Source organism: Psammomys obesus, unplaced genomic scaffold (genome assembly GCF_907164565.1).
Source record: "Psammomys obesus unplaced genomic scaffold, mPsaObe1.curated_primary_1811, whole genome shotgun sequence".
Classification (NCBI taxonomy): domain Eukaryota; kingdom Metazoa; phylum Chordata; class Mammalia; order Rodentia; family Muridae; genus Psammomys; species Psammomys obesus.
Window position 1 is genome coordinate 5,953,908 of NW_026586589.1, and position 16,620 is coordinate 5,970,527.

The window sequence follows — 16,620 nt, forward strand, 5'->3', positions numbered from 1 at the left end:
GGGTGAGTAGAGAATACTGGGGAGGGAGCCTCTATGTAGCCTAGCATGGCTTCACACTCACCAACCCCCTGCCTCAGCCTCCTGAGTGCTAAGACTACAGGTGTTTTGTTTTGCTGGGTGGCAATGCCACTGTGTGACTCAGTGAGGAGGAGGAGCAGCTCGGCCTCCCCGTGTTGTTTGAACTGTCTTGAGCTGCGTAAGGCAAGGGCATGCAGGCGGGTACTAAAGCAAACGAGGTGGAAGTCACTTGGGGGAAAGGTCTACAATAAGAGAAAGGCTACAGGATGGAGATGGAGAAGAGAATGGGAAAGTAGACTAGAGCCAGAGGGTGACTCAAAACCAGGGAAAGAAAACACCAGGTACTGAGAAGACACAGTATTAAATGCTCCAGAGAGGGTCAGAATGCAGAGTCATGAGACACACGGACAGACAACTGCCTCAGAAGTAAAACTGTTCCTTTACAAAAGACAAACTCACATCAAAGGGCTGGAGAGGTGGCTCAGCAGATGGGAGTAATTGCCGCTTCTTCCAGGACATGAGTTTAGTCCCCAGCACCCACAGCAGGTGGCTCACAACCACCCACAACTCCAGCTCCTGAGATCTGATGCCCTGCCCTCTTTTGGCTTCCAAGGACTCCTGTATATATGTAGTGCACACAAACATGCATGCACGCACGCACGCGCACACACACACGTGTATATGTGTATGCATAAACACACACATAGGTGAATAATAAATAAAATTTAACAAAAAACAAATCAGATCAAAGCTAAAAGGCTGAAGTAGCCAACATGGTAAAAGCCAGGGAAGGTATGGAAGAGGTCATGCCGCTCCCTTCCAAGGGATCGATCGCAGTGGGCAAATCTGTCTCTATGGAAACAACTCCCAGCCAGGCTATGCCCCATAGAAGTGAACCTGAACAAAGCAACCTCCAGGGACGGTGTAGAGAACTGGGCCTGTCCGCTCATAACCACGACGCTGGTCTGAAGGGTATTCAGAGGCCTTCCTTGCTGGGTGACTTGGCTGTGTTGAAATTTATAAAGTTACAATCCTCCTGTCTCAGCTTTCTGAATGCAGGCATTACAGCCTTGTATACCTGCCATTACAGGAAAAAAAACCAAAAACCAAAAAACAAAACAAAAAAACAGAGATGTAACTTCTAAGGAAGGCTACAAAGCAAACAACCATCCTCCAATTTTCCCTTTTCCAAAGCACCAGCTTGAAGTGAGAGTAGAGGCCCAGCTTAACAGCAGGGCATTCACAGAGACTAAAATAGCACACACTCAATGAGGCAAACAGTTAGCTGCCACAGCTCAAATGTCTGTCATCTGAACCCTGCTTTTAAAATTATGCTCACTCAAGTCAGTGTTGTAAGTATCTGCATTTTCCCACAGCTGTCACAGATGTAAGCAAGCTCACGTAAAGGCCGAAGACAGCCCACTGTCTAATTAACTCTTCACTACTTGCTCCTTCACAAAACCAAGGTGACCCTTAACTGCGGTGGGGGAGGAGGGGAAAGGCTCACAGGACGACCAGATGTATCTGTAAATTTCAGAAGAGAACAAGAGCCCCTAAGAAAGGAGTGCAGAGTAGGGAGAAGACCCTGAAACAAATACCCTTCGGTGTACACACACCTGCACGTCTACACAGAAACACTTCTAGAAATGTAGAGGAAAATCATCCAAACACCAAGGGTTGGCAGAGAAGTTACAGGAAATGGAGAGGTAGAATGAGAAGAGAAACGCTCACAAGGAACACAGGCATCCGAACTGCTCACAGCTTCTGTTAGCAAGAAAAAATAATTACGCAAAGTGAAAACAACAAGATTAAAAACCGCTACACATCACCCATTATTTCACAAATTAATGAGAATGGTGTCTCCCACATACAGTCCAGTCTAGCACTGGCCTGCAACTTATGATCCTCCTGCCTCAACCTCCTCATTGTTGGAGTTACACGTGTGTTCCACCATGCTTGGCTCTCCATTTTAACTTTAATGGAAAGAAAAATAAAGGAAATAGATCCAAATTAAAACCAATACTTTGTAGGTTATAAACTAATAGGATTTGTTTCCTTATATGTATTATCTGGGTTTCCTGATTTCTTACTTTTACAATCAAGAAAAAGAGTAAGGGGCAGGCTGGGGGGAGGGGCAGAGCTGGTTTGCACCCGCACACTGTAGGTGCGACCTACAACGGCAGAATGTCAGGAGGGCTGCTCAGAAGGAGGTTCAATGCTGCCAACAGTGGATTGGGGTGCAGCTTAATGGCACAGCACTGTTCCAACCCAAGCACCACATGCAGGTGCACTCATACACACACTCACAACTTGCTAGACAGCTGCTCTAGATGCAATTCTGGCCTGCTATGGAAAGGATCCAGGTACCAGCCCCCATGATCACCTGGCAGGCATAAGCAGAACCCCTTGCTTCAGTAACTGTTCTATCTGCCCTTAGAACTGATAATGCTGGTCTAGTGAGGACAGAGCTGTGTCTGCAAGGGCAGATATGTGGGGCCAGCTTGAGACTATCTCAGGCCACTCAGACATCCTGACAAGCTCCACGTGAGCCAGCTCTAGCCATGTTCACTAGGGTCAGGAGATCCCACACTGACACCGTGACCTCGAGCTCCTAAGATAAACCTAGAAATTAATTCTTTTATGAAAAACAAGGATAGATTGCCTGTACATACTGTAGGAACAGTGAGAGAAGATATTGGCTTTCATCATATGGGAAATAGGAAGAATGCATTCCAAAGCCGACAAAGGGGAGCTCTCTATCTCCACCTACTGTCTGTCCCACTGTAGAAACAAATGCTTTTAAACCGTCTGCACCATGGAGATGCTGTCAAAATCAACAGGCCTTCAGTGTGGTTTAGAAGCCCCTTGGTTGGAGCCAAAGAATTTCTCGAGTTGTTAAAACCTGCCATGCACAAAAATATACAGTCACACAGCAAGGCGGGACTCTAAATCATTCTGCCCTCCCAGTTGTGTTGTCTGAAGTCAAATTCTTGATTCATTAGAGGCCAGAAAGAGGTGCCAAGTGTGGAGAAAAGCAACAGCCCCAAGTTCATTGAGTCATTTCTCCCTGGCCACCAGAGCATGTGCATAGGCACACAGAGGGCAGCAAGGAACAGAGTAGATTCTCACTCACTCACAGGTCATTCTGGTATACTTGTCTGCAATCACTGCTACCTCCATGCATAAGATACTGCACCATGACAAGATGCTTTGGAGACTGTTTTAAATCATTCAACTCTGGCCACTCAAACCATATGGCCACTAAAATTCCTTTAGCTCAATAATCCTATTACATGGACATCCAAGCATTTATGTCACACTACTTTGTAATGTGGGGACCTCAGTAGCTTTGCTGAGGGCACATATGCATGCCTTCTAGAGATGAGGAGTATCACTGGCTACTGAAAAGTACGTTTCCACCCCAATCTATGACCAAGGAGACTTATGGTGCCTAGACAGGGCTTTCACAATGCCAAACACATCAGTAAGTGACACTATGCTATGTCTATTAAAATTCTGCTTCAGAGAATAACGCTTAGTGCAGGGCCATCTAGCTCTTATTCACAGACTAAGAAACAAGAACTCACCACCAATAAGTATTAAATGCACCTACTAATAAAATTCAAATGGCTTTTTTTCCCCTTGCAGAAATTGAGAAGGTGATAGCAAATTCTTAGATGCATATGGAATTTTAAGGGGTCTTGCACAAAACATGGGGGAAAAAAAGTGTGAAGACTTGTGCTTTTCACGTTCAAACTTCCTAAAGAGCTGCATGATAAAATGAGGCATTCTCATGGGGCACACAACTGTGAACACATACATCAATGGCCAATCATTTCTGACAAGGGCGTCACACTCAGCTGGAGGCAAAAACCAGTCACTGCAACAAATACTGCTTGGCAAGTGGACCGGAGTTGGTTCCCTTCCTCACAACATATACAAAACGAACTCAGAATTGATGACAACTTAAATGTAAGAGCTCAGACACTAAAGCTAAAAAATTCAGTGAGAAATCTTCATGTCTTGGAATTGGTTAATGATTTCTTAGATGCAATACCCCAAACAAGAGTAACAAAAGGAAAAATTAGAGTAAAATTGGAACTCATTAAAATAAAAACTTTCACAGTAGGAGAAAATGTGTGTAAATCTTATCTAGTAAGAATTTAGCTACTGAAATACATAAAAAATGCATAAAACTCAAAATGCAAACAACTCAACTTGAAAGTGGACAAAGGGACTTGAATAGTCATGCTTCCAACAAGGACAGCAAACTGGTCCCGGAACAGGCAAAGATGCTCATCGCCACTGCTACTTTGAGAATCACAAATCAATCAGCACAGGTATGAGTTCAAAGTTGCTATGCTGTTAGAAAAAGTGGTACATATTGGCAAGGATGCAACTAAACTGAAGCCTGTACATTGGTAGTGGCAGCAGCGAATAGGGCAGCTGTCGTGGGAAATAGTCTGGCATGTGGGTGTCAAAAGGTTAAACAGAATCACCATTTGACCTAGCAACCTCAACCCTAGACACACACCCAAGAGAAATGAAAACACGTCTACAAAAACTTGTACATGACTATCTACAGCAGCATTATTCATTATTCACAGTAACTAAAAAGTAGAAGCAATTCAAATGCACGTCAATAATAGTGAATAGACAAATTCTAGCAGATCCATATAATAGATACTATTACTATAACTATCAATATTTGCACTAACATTCATTCTCAGTAGGAATGAAGTACTGATCATTGTACTTTGTGGATAAACCTCAAACTATTACCTAATTGAAAGAAGAGACATTAAAATCTCCAGGGGAGGCACCATCCAGACAAAAAGCATATTAGTGGTTCCCAGGAGCAGAGGGCGAGGGCCCAGGGACTGACTGCCTAATAGGGATGGGGTTTCCCTCTGCAGTGATGAAATGTTAGAGCCTTACAGAGGATAACTGCTCCATACTATGAAGTACTAATTGTCACTGAAATGTACGCTCTCTCAAATGGCTAACTTTATGTTGTATAATTTCACCTCAATCTACAAACAAGTCTGTAGCTGGGAATTCATCTAGAGCTCTTTCCTGTTTTGCGGTCTTTGGGCAGCATGGAGAGCCCCTTTCAGTCTAGTTGACAGACACACAGCATGATTTAATGCACGAAGCTGCTGTGCTAGGGAGGTGAGACTGCAGGCACCTGACCCTATGTTTTGTCTTCCTTTAAAGCTTGCACAAGTAGCTTCTCTCCTCCACCCCCGCTCCCTTCTGATGGCTCTGATGAACATATGCACACCACGTTTCATCCAATATGACAGGACAGGAACTCTGACCAACCTGCCCAGACTAAGGCTTGTGAGCTTTAAGCAGCTGCTTGGCCTAAGAGTCACCTCTGTCAGCAGGAAACAAAGTCCCCTTGTTCTGACAGTGATGTCTGAAAGCTGAAAGCTGAAAGCTGTTGTGGCACCTTTGGCTTTACCTTTCTGAGTCAACATTGCTTTCAGCCCCACAGTGTAGCTTGACCTCTGAGCTGTTAGTAACCCTGGTCCTCCCCACAGCTCTCTCTTCCACTTCTCAGTCTCTGTGTTCACAACATGAAGCATTACAGATTTTCATCAGCTTTCCCTTTAACCTTGCTTAGAGTCTAAAAGACAGTGATGTAGTAGTGCCAGCCAGGACCTCAGAAGCATAAAAACGGTTTAAAAAGGCATCCTTTTGCCAGGCGAGGTGGGGCACGCCTTTAACCAGCACTCTGGGAGGCAGAGGCAGTAGGATTTCTATGAGTCTAGGACAATCAAGGCTACACAGAGAAACCCTGTCTCAAAACAGCAACGAAAAGTATCCTCTCTAAATGAAGCCTAATTCTACTAAAGGGAAAAAGCAGGGCACACAAAGTGCTTGGATTTTCTACCACAGTCACCTTTACTAATACCTCCCTTCAGATAGTAAATAACCAGATATTAAAACAAATCTCTTAAACCACTTAACGGAACCTAGAAGTAACTGTCTTTGAAGGAAAAGGTAGGTGACTTCTCCTGAGAATTCTGTGTTAAAGAGCATGGTGTCCAACAGATTCCAAGGGGCTGGCTGGAGGCATCTGGTGTTCAGAAAGCATGTGCATTTGACACTTTACATACATCCTTAATAAACATCTGCTCAAATTAATGTTATTAATAATGAGTTTTGTCTTGGTCTGTGTCAATGCAGACATGATGAGCTAGAAGAGTCTCCTTCATCTAAGCTTTTCAACACTACTCATTAGGTCCTTGCTTGCTACAGGTCTCTCCCTGGAGGGCAAGTCATCAAGGAAAGGAAGCAGACAAACCTCTTGACCCTGAGAAGCACCTCCCGCTGAGGAGACACATCTTACCCATCTTTGCACGTGTGTCCATCAGTCAATAGGTACAGACTGGTGACTCCCTGAAGTCAAGACCCCAGTTCCCCACAGGGTCTCCAGTGCCTATGTCCACACACTTTATTTCTCTTCACATATCTGTCAAGGTATATCTGGCTGATCCCCTTTTATAAACATACATTTCTCTCCTTCAATTGCCATTTCTTTTTACAAAAAGGCGTTACTCCCAGCAGAGATTATCATAAACCACAAGCTGAACTGTTACTTGTCTTAAGTCCATTAGTTGTTTGGCTGTATGTTTACCTATGCTGTTGACACAGACTATGATTTCCTTGAAACGCAATTTCCTTCTGTGAGGCAGAATGAGTCCTCCCCACTAGACTGACCCAGCACCTCCACTTAAAGGTTCAGAAGCTACTAGAAACCCAACATAAGTTCTCAATGAAAAAAAGAGATTTTGCTGTCTAAAGGAAAATACAAAGCTAAAAAAATAAATAAATAAAATACAGAAAAACTTAACTGTTAACAACAAATGAGAACTGTGGAGAAAAACTTCCAAGAAAACCACTGTTTGTCTACGAGGTTTCCAATCACATGTAAGTGGCCCCCTGATATGGCAGTGTTAAGGACCGACTGTTACAAAAGGAAGGTAGAGAGGTACGCAGCACTCGGGGTTCCCTCAGGCTGCACCCTGGGTGTGACCATTCAGGATGGAATGGAAGAAGATCTGTCTATCATAAGGGGTAGAAGGAAATCTTAGATTCAGAAGAGCAGACTGTTCATGTTTTCAGCAAGCACAGATAAAGAGCTAATGCCATCCCTCAGCCTCTTACATTTTACCTAGTCATTTGCTTTTTAAAATGCAGCCAACTTCGTTTTATTTCACAATGAATGGTCCTGCCCAACTGGCTGCTTGATATGGTGTGGGACAGGAACCCTGTGTTCTGACTCCCTTGCAGTGCTAGAATCTTCCTATTCCATGCTCAGGTGCTGGGTTCCAATGCCATGCCATTTGGTGCTCTAGCAACAATGGGAGCTGCAAAGCTACAGAATGACTGACCTATGACCTTCTATGCCTCATAACTTCTCGGGATACCCACAGGAGGCTACCTATTCTGTAGAAGATGATCCCTTCCTTTGAAGCAGATAGCTAATTGCAGCTGGGGAAGAGGTAGAACAAAGAGTTAACTGGCTCTACCAACAGTCTCCTTCTCAAAGACCGTCCTCTATGGTGGCGTGCCATGTTCCACCCAACAACAGCTGCTCACGATAATCAATGTCTGACAGATCAGAGAAAGCCCTTAATGTGTCGCCAAGGGGCAGCTCAACAGATGGCACGATGACTTACAACCAGAATCATTAATTACAATCTCTTATTAGTCCCAGGGTACAGTGCTGAAATGCTTCCTCTGTGAAAGATGAGAGCTGCAGATAAATGGCTGTCTGCTACTGCTGATGAAGTTCCCGGTAGGACCTCTGGTCAGTGCTGAATCTACAGGAAAGCCACAACGGCTGCTCAGCTGTCCCTTGTCTTCCACACTCCAGCTGCTAGGCACGAAGTCCCCAGCACTTCTAGCCATTACAGCCCCCATAATCATTGTATGTAAGGATATGGTATTCCCTTTTCAACAACCACTGGAGCTAGCCCAGTATTCCCTCCCTCTGGGCCACAGAACTTTCCCCATTGGAAGAAGGGTAGCCTTCCACTCCCTTATCTACTGAAGAGGCTTTTTGAGGTGTATTTATGATCATTATGACTTATTCTCCAATTCAGTGCCCCCTTCCCTTCCTACTCCTTTTCATGTATCTTTTAAACAGAGAGAACAAACCAAGAGGAAGCTAATAAACAAACAAGTGGGACAGGCGAACCCCAAATATCCCTGGCTCTGCTCCCAGGGACAAAGAGTTAAGAAGTCAGACAAGCAGGGGATGGTTCTAAACCCTCCTTGCTGGAGACACTAAGGAACATGCCCTACACTCAGGAAAAAATGGGTTGCTGCCCACAGTTTGAGGCAGGCTACATAAGCACAACTGAACTTTTAGAATATGTATAGGTAGAACTTATAGGCAGGCAACCTACAGGCCTTAGCATGCGTCTATAAACGTCAAAACAACTCAGATTCCCAAAAATAGCCAATTAAGTACCCTCTGGTTTTGCTGACCTTTCTGTACCTCAATTTATAATTTCTTAACTGTAACACTAAACTGAAGCAGCTTTAAGATCCTAAAAGTGGTGACTAAGAGGTCCCTGTTTTCAAAATATGAGTTTTTCTTTCCTGGACATGTAAGAACATGACTTCAACTTCTAACTAGGCTCCAGTAATTGCAATTATCAGATGGATGGTCCTATTTCCCTTGTTTTCAAAAGATAAAGGTCAGTCCAAGAATAATATGAGCTATGGAAGGGTGATTATTCAAGCAGTCTGGGTCTGCCCTGCAATGTACTCACCTCTAGCTTTTTCTCTTTTTCTGACAAAACCTCTTTCTGGTTCTGGGTGTACTCCACCAGCATCCGAGCCAGCTGGCGCCGGTCTTCCAGCTCCGCTGCCAGGCGCCCGTTATATTCCGCTAGTAACAGACATGCTTCATCTACTGTTTTTGAAAGACGTTCAGCTGCCTCTTTGTCTGAGTACAAATAAGAGCAGAAAACAGGGACAACATACAAATCACATAGGTATGATTGCGAACATTCCTGAGAGAAGATTCACAGAGCCCAAGAATAAACCAGAACCTGTGAACCAACAATGCTGCCTAGCCAAGAATGCAAAGGCACCAACTCTGTTAACACAACACATTTTAGAATTGCCTGAAGTGAGGCAAGTGGACGGGGCAGGAAAGCTGGCAGGCTGGAAAGAGCTTCCAGCAAAAGCTCTCCAAACAAAAGCAGCAGAAAGGTACTTGGGGTCATCTGTGAAATGGTTTTCCTGGCCTCTTAGAAGATGAAGTGTGTTTGCCTAAATTACTGCATTAAAAATAGTTCCCACTGTTCTGAAGAAACAGAGGAAGCACTCAAGTCTTAGGTGTGCAGAGCCTGAGAGAAAGCAGCAGTTGTGAGAGGCTCTGAATGTGGTCTCAGAAGCCGATTGGCAGGACCCTTTTCACCAGAGAAAGAGCATAGCACCTGGGAACAACTTGTCTCACACACTTGTAAAATAGAGGACTTTTGAAAAGTATCTAAACATGATCCTCAGTGGAAACAGTTTGTAAAATAAGCAACAGCGAAGTGTATGGTGGCTCACACTCAGCCTGGGTTACACAGCAAGATCCTGAAAAAAAAAAAAAAAGGAAGGAAAAACATTTTTGTTACTATGTGTTGTATTTCTAAAGTATTGGTCATCATGGACCAGACTGATTTCATGTCCAAATAATGGCTTGTCACCATGCTATGGGGAGGGAAAATGAACAAACCCTGAAGTATAAAAAAAAGGTATTCTTAGCTGCACAGGTGCCACACGCCTTTAATCCTAGCACTCAGGGAGGCAGAAGCAGGCAGATCTCTGAGAGTTCCAGGCCAGCTAGGTCTAAAAAGCAAGTCCAGGACAGCCAAGGATACACAGAGAAACCCTGTCTTGAAAACCAAAACAAAGCAAAATAAACAAAACAAAAAAGAAAAGAATCGGTAAACAAGCCTGGTGTAGCAAATGCTGGAAGGCAAAGGAGAATTTAGATCCACAGAGAACTGCTGCAGCTGTGTGGGGGCAGGAGTCTGCACATGTGCACCTTGCTCTAAAAGGCCTTCTCGGGGCTGAAGAGATAGCTGAGTGGTTAAGCACACTTACTGCTGTTGTAGAGAACAGGGGTTTGATCCCCAGCACCCACATCAGGCAGCTCATAATCACTGTAACTCCAGTTCCGGAGGCTCCAACCCAATCTGGACACCTCCATATATGTATGTGGCACATATATGTTCATGCAGATACATCCATACACATAAATACAAATTAAGTATTAAAAATAAATAAAATAGGTCTTTTGGATGAAAATAGCAGGTTGATGCTTTGAAGCAAAGGGCACCTGAGCTCCCAGACAATTTGGTGACACAAATCTGAGAGCCCTCAGCATTTTCCAGGCAAAAGGACTTAGGAATTTCTAGCATAGAACAACCATATGATCCTTACTTGCCTCTAGAAACACCAGGAAATGAGCTGCTGAGGGCCCACCCCTCTGCTGGAACTGATGCCAAAGAGCAGGCTTTGGCATCAGGGTTAGAGAACAACACATACTTAGGAAGGGATAAGCAAAACAAAGTGTTATGGATAAGGGCCTGTGTGATGGAGGGCAAGGACCGATGCAGTACTCTAGACTGTCGGTGTTGCCTGTGAATAAGCTTGAGTGTGGTTGCCTTGAGCTTGCTCAGTCCTTGACTACTGATATAACAGCCAGAGTTAGCCGGGCAGTGGTGCACGCCTTTAATCCCAGCACTCCGGAAAAAAGGCAGTGGATCTGTGCGAGTCTGAGGCCAGCCTGGTCTACAGAGTTCCAGAACAGCCAGGGCTGAATCGGAGAAACCCCGTCTCAAAAAAACCAACCAAATAAAGAAACAAACAAATAAGATGTCAAAGTTATTGTGGCAAAAAGATGGCAAGGAAACAATATACCAATAATTTTTAAAAATTTTAAAAGTCAATTCTCACCCTCAAGAACTTGCATAAGAAAACCAGATCTATTTATACATGTAATTGCAACCCAGAAACACAGCTTTTTATCATTCAAGAATTACACAAAGCCACACTGGGCTGGAAATCAGATCAGTGTCTTGCTCAGCCATCATCAGCAAAGCTTCCTCCTGTAGAGCTTATAGAGACCCACAAATGGACAATATGCTGAGAGCGAGAGACTTTGGCACACCCTGGTCTAAATGGGATGTCTTCATCAAATCCCTCCCATCAGGGCTCAGGGAACTCTAAGCTCATAACAGCCAGTGGGGATAGAGAACACCAAGGAAAAAGTGTTATCCAAACACAACAGGACTGATGCACATATGAATTCACGGAGACTGTGGGTGGTATTATGGACTGGACCTACACAGGTCCAAGCCAGATGGGGTCCCAGTGCTGAGAGGAAGCGGACAAGAGCTCCCATGCCTATCTATCTCCAAGTGTCAAACACTTGCCAAGAATCTCAATGGATACACAAACCAAACTACACTTAAGAGCAGGCCCCAGGCCCAGCAGAAGCCAACACAAAACAAATTCAACGGTACTTTAGGAGATGCTTTGTCTTGTAACGCTTTGTTTGGGCAACTTTTATCTATCTTACCAGTCTTTGCTTATATATTATGGTTTCCGATTTTTTTTGTTTTTATAGGTTTTATGTGTGTCTGTGTGAATATGTGTTTCTGATGCTTTTTCCTGCTTTCGTTTATTATTATTATTATTATTATTATTATTATTATTACTATTACTATTATTATTGAGTCAGTGTTTCTTTGTATAGCCTTGGCTATCCTGGAGCTAGCGCTGTAGACCAGGCCAACCTTAAACTCACAGAGCTCCACCTGCCTCTGCATCCCAAATCCTGAGGATAAAAGAAGTACTGGGATTAAAGGTTTGTGCCACCACTGCTCAGTCTGTTTTGTTTTTTTTTTAGTAGATTCTGGTTTATTCTTTTATTTGTCTGTTTGGTTTCAAAATAGAGAAAGAAGGTGTGGAGTTGATTGGTAGAAAGATGGGAAGGATATGAGAGGAGAAGAGGGAGAGGAAACTGTGATCAGAATATACTATATGAAAAAAATTTTTAATTAAAAAGGAGGGGCTACAAAAAACAGAACATAAACAAAAACCTGCAGTCCAAATGCAGGCGCAGATCTTGCCTGGGGCCAACAATGGCTGTGCTCGGGCTTGCTCTCCTCATAACTTTGTGAGTCACTTAAGGCCAGTCCTCCACCAGGGCTCAAGAATCCTCCATTCCTGGCCAACTCGCTCCAATAATCAGTTTCTGACAGTCCCCTAAGCTTGCCCTGTCTCCTTCATTGCTCCTTTTTAAGAACCACCAGCACAGAAGGGATCCCCTAGCTCTGTCTCCCTACCAGCTAGCACTCCTCAACTACTCACTTCCCTGCTCCCCTTAACAGCAAACTCAAGAGGCATGTACAATCCCTGTATCCAGGCCCTCTCTCCTAGGTCAAGAAGTTCACCCCAATGGGCTTTCCAAATTCTCAGTGCACGACCTTCCGATCACCTAGAAAATACCTGAGCTCTTCTTTCGTGCCTTGGTTGTCAGACAGCAGGCGACAACAGACAAGAAATAGCCTCTGCCTTCAAGCCTGTATTCTCAGGAGGAAGGGAAGTTGTAGGTAGTACTGGGTTAGTCATCAGCTGAAGATCAGTGCTATACAGGAGAAAGTGGGGCTCTGGCGTGAAAGGTCAGCATTTTCAACAAGGGGTGAAACAGGCTTCACAGAGGTGGTAGAATACAGACCCAAAGGAAGGGAGGATCAAAGATTCCCACATCAGAAAGCTTTCCCTGACCAACTTTATCTCCTTCTGTGATTCACTGCCCACCAACTCTGCCTCCTCCTTAACATTTAATCCCTGAAAGGCTATGGGCATGACACCAGGAACACCTGCTATACACTGAGCCTCAAAGCTCTGCCAACTGAAGGAAGTCATTGCCTCAATAGCTTTCACATCTTCCAGGTGAACATGGAAGCCAGAGAAGCAGCCAGCTGAAGGGGATGGAGGGGCAATGGCTTTTGCAAGAAGACTGTGATTTTAGCCAAGATATCTAAGTTTGCAAAGTCTCAATCTCCTCTTACACATGAGAACACAATTCTTTAAAGACTCATGAGGCACGGAGTGCCAGGCACAGAACATGCGCTTTAACAGATGAGCTCATACTTCACTCCTTTCCTCAACTCCTCTGTTTAACTGGAGTGACTGTGATGAGCCCAACCACACACCTGGAATTCTTGGCACTAAATCAACCTTCAAGCTTGTCAGTGTGCAGTGGATTAAACATCACAGCTATATACCATACATTCTTTTTTTGTTCTCTTACCTAAAAGTCCTGAGTTCATAGCCTATCCTTCCTTGCCGACACTGCTCCACATAAACACAGTTTGCACCACGTTGTCAAATGATCTTATTCAGAAAGTGGCAGGCTATGGCTCCCCAGCATTTCTACTGTAACTAATCAAATCACTACTCAAATTCTGTTTCAAAAGCTTCTTTTTGTTGTGGTTTATTTTTACCTATTTAATGTTGTGTGTGTGTGTGTGTGTGTGTGTGTGTGAGTGTTTGCCTGCATGTATATAAATATACCAGCTGTGTGTCTGGTACCAAAAGAGGTCAGAGTGCAGCATCAGATCCCCTGGAACTGATGTTACAAGCAGTTGAGCCACCATGTGGGTGCAGGGAACCAAATCCACGTCCTAGGAAAGGAGAGTAAGAGCTCTTAACCACTGAGCCATCTCTCCAGCCCCAAGATTTATTTGTATTATTTTTATTTATATGTATAAGTGTATTTGAGTATGCCATATGTGTGTGAGTTTACACGGAGGCCGAAAGAGTACATCAGATGCCCTGAGCTGTAGTTAAAGGTACTGTTGGCTGCCCAATGCATGTGTGTGAAATAGAACCCAGGTCCCCTGCAGGAGGAGCAGGAACCGCTCTTAATGTGGAGCTAGCTGCCCAGCCCTCAGAGAATTTCCTTGTTTAGCATGAGAATGGCTTCATATGCCAAGATGGCAGAGTACCCAACATTACATAGAAAGTCTCTACCCACAGATATTAGTATGACTCTAGATAGCTCCTTCTTTCCTATCTACCTTCTCACCTGTAATTTTTTCTAGCAGCGACACATCCTGCACTTCCTGGGGCAGAGAAGCAATCTTCTGTCGAACAGTAGCATCCCCTGATGCTGCATTTTCCAGATCCTGCAAAGCTTTGATTAACTCCTCAGTCTATAAAAGGCAAAGACATATAATATTATCCATTATGACATAAGCGGTTAAAGAAAATTAGAGGCAAATTATAAAAATTGTCACTCTTAGAATTAAAAACAAGTCAAAAGTCACACAAACTGTTGTTAGTTCTAGAATTTAGTGGATGGAAATGATAAGAAATCTAAATGACATAAAATCTATTGTTCTAAGCCTACAAACACAAAAATATACCTCTACAGAGCTCTATTTTAAAAAAATTAAAGAGCATATTTTTGACAACTTAAGAATATGGATTCCAGGGCTGGAGAGATGGCTCAGTGGTTAAGGGCACTGTCTGTTCTTCCAAAGACCTGGGCTCAATTCCTAGCACCCATACGGCAGCTCACAACTGTCTGTAATACCAATTCCAAGGGATCTGACGCCTTCAAACTAATGTCCATAAAATAAAATAAATTATTAAAAAAAAAAAAAAAAAGAATATGGATTCTAGTTCTGCTGCCTTAGACTTCCTTAGTGCTAATATTACAGGTGTGATCTGGCCATAGCAGGAAGATCTCAAGTTTAAAGTCAGCTAGCATTACACAGTGAGAATCATCTCAAAACATTAAAAATAGGACAAAAGGACATGAACTCTGAATTATGATTTTTATTCAAATTAAGATACTTGGCAAGTTACTTAAATGCTACTTAATCTAGGTCTTGTGTGTGTGTGTGTGTGTGTGTGTGTGTGTGTGTGTGTGTCTCATTTTCTTTGACAATACACAGATGAACCAAACCAAACTTGTTTCATAAGGAGCTCTGTAAGGGGAATGCCTCCTTAAAGACTAACTCCCTGTTGCCATACTTAAAACAGTGGCTATAGTGTAGTAAACTTACTATCGGCGGTTACAAGACTGTTCTTAGATAGTAATAAGCTGTTTGCTTATAAATAAGAATGCTATTAGCAACAGGCACAGCTAAGTGCTGCAGAACATTCTTATTATGTCACATACTCTTCTTCTAGAGAATATTTTTAACTTTTAGGAGACAAAAACCAAGTCCAAATACTTTCTAAAACAAAAACCCACTATGAAGTCAAGCTGTGAAAGCAGGGTGAAGTCCGATGTCTGGGAAGCTTGGGGTATGCTATTGCATCTGCTGCCCTTTGACAAGCCACACTCCTGGAAACAAGCGCCACCTTGTGGCCATGATCTTCAGCTAGAGGTCACCTGGAGGCACTCTGTGCCAGGGGTCACATACCAAGAGGGGGCCTGCTGAAGGATCTTGAGGAGAGTAGCTTCCAGGGTAGTCATCATCTTCTTCCTCTTGTATCTGCTGAAAAGTCCGTTTTAGAGACTTCTTCTCTTCCATTGCTGGGGAAAACAAAGAGAGAAATGTGAGCTGCATGTCCTGCATAAGCACCAGTGCTCTGTACAATGGCCACAAGTAAAATTGGGGGTTTGGAGGGTGGGGTGGGTGTTCATTTTCAGAGATGGCTTCATGCTAACTTTCTGGCCAACTATTTAACTTGGTAGCTTCTTACATTACTGAAGAGACAAAAAAATTCCCAGTCCATCATCTCAGATCAACTCTTTGAGTCCAAGAAAACACTCCTGGAAGTGAGATGTCCCAAGTTATCATAGTTAGGACCTTCCTTTCTTCAAAAGAAGTAAACAGTAAAATGGTAAGAAGCTTGAGGCCAAACAATAAGGTAAACCAACATGTACGAGGGTGACACGGAACACATGCATATGAAGCAGCTTTATGCTTCCCAAGGATCATTTTTGAAAATAAATAGAAAGGACAAATTCATCAATAAAACTGTCAAAGCTTTCAAGTACAAATATTCTTTAAATTCTTTCTTTAAAACCGGAATAAACCTAACTCTACTGTAAAATTAAAAAAAAAAAACAAAACTATTACTGAGAAATGTGATTGATGCTACTGGAAGAAATTATTTAAGTTTCCATTCTAGAATTAACTACTTTTGAGGCTGGCAAGTTGCATTCTTTATTATCTGTCCCCAGTGCTTTTACATGATTATGATAGATGTGTTAATTCTGAAATAATTTCTATTGTATCACACTGGGCAACACAAAACAAGCACTAACAACTGGGGGAAATAAATCTAAATGATAAATCTGCATTTAACAGAAATATTGGACACCGAGTATGTGCAGAGAATTGCGATGGTTTCTTTACCTTCATCTTTCCAACAACTCTAATAGAGAAAGCATTCCATTACAAGTAGAAAAGACACAGGCAGGTTAAACAACTCCTTGGCCCAAAACCCAAGCCTGTACTCTTTCCACTCTATGCAAGCAACTAAGCACAAGTACCCTTACCAGGCCTCATCTCGGAACTTGTTATATGCACAGAGGAACTCACCAGGAAG

General features: G+C 43.2%; 1 protein-coding gene across 2 annotated transcripts in view; it reads right to left on the reverse strand.

Annotated features, from left to right (window-relative positions):
* Rprd1b (regulation of nuclear pre-mRNA domain containing 1B) overlaps positions 1 to 16,620 on the reverse strand; it is a 44,428-nt gene that overhangs the window by 9,729 nt on the left and 18,079 nt on the right. For both annotated transcript variants that reach the window (XM_055602451.1, XM_055602450.1), the window contains 3 exons: positions 15,486 to 15,598; positions 14,138 to 14,264; positions 8,811 to 8,986 (listed from right to left, as the gene is read on the reverse strand). In XM_055602451.1, coding sequence (XP_055458426.1) covers positions 8,811 to 8,986; positions 14,138 to 14,264; positions 15,486 to 15,598 — 416 coding nt within the window. The remainder of the gene's footprint in view (positions 1 to 8,810; positions 8,987 to 14,137; positions 14,265 to 15,485; positions 15,599 to 16,620) is intronic.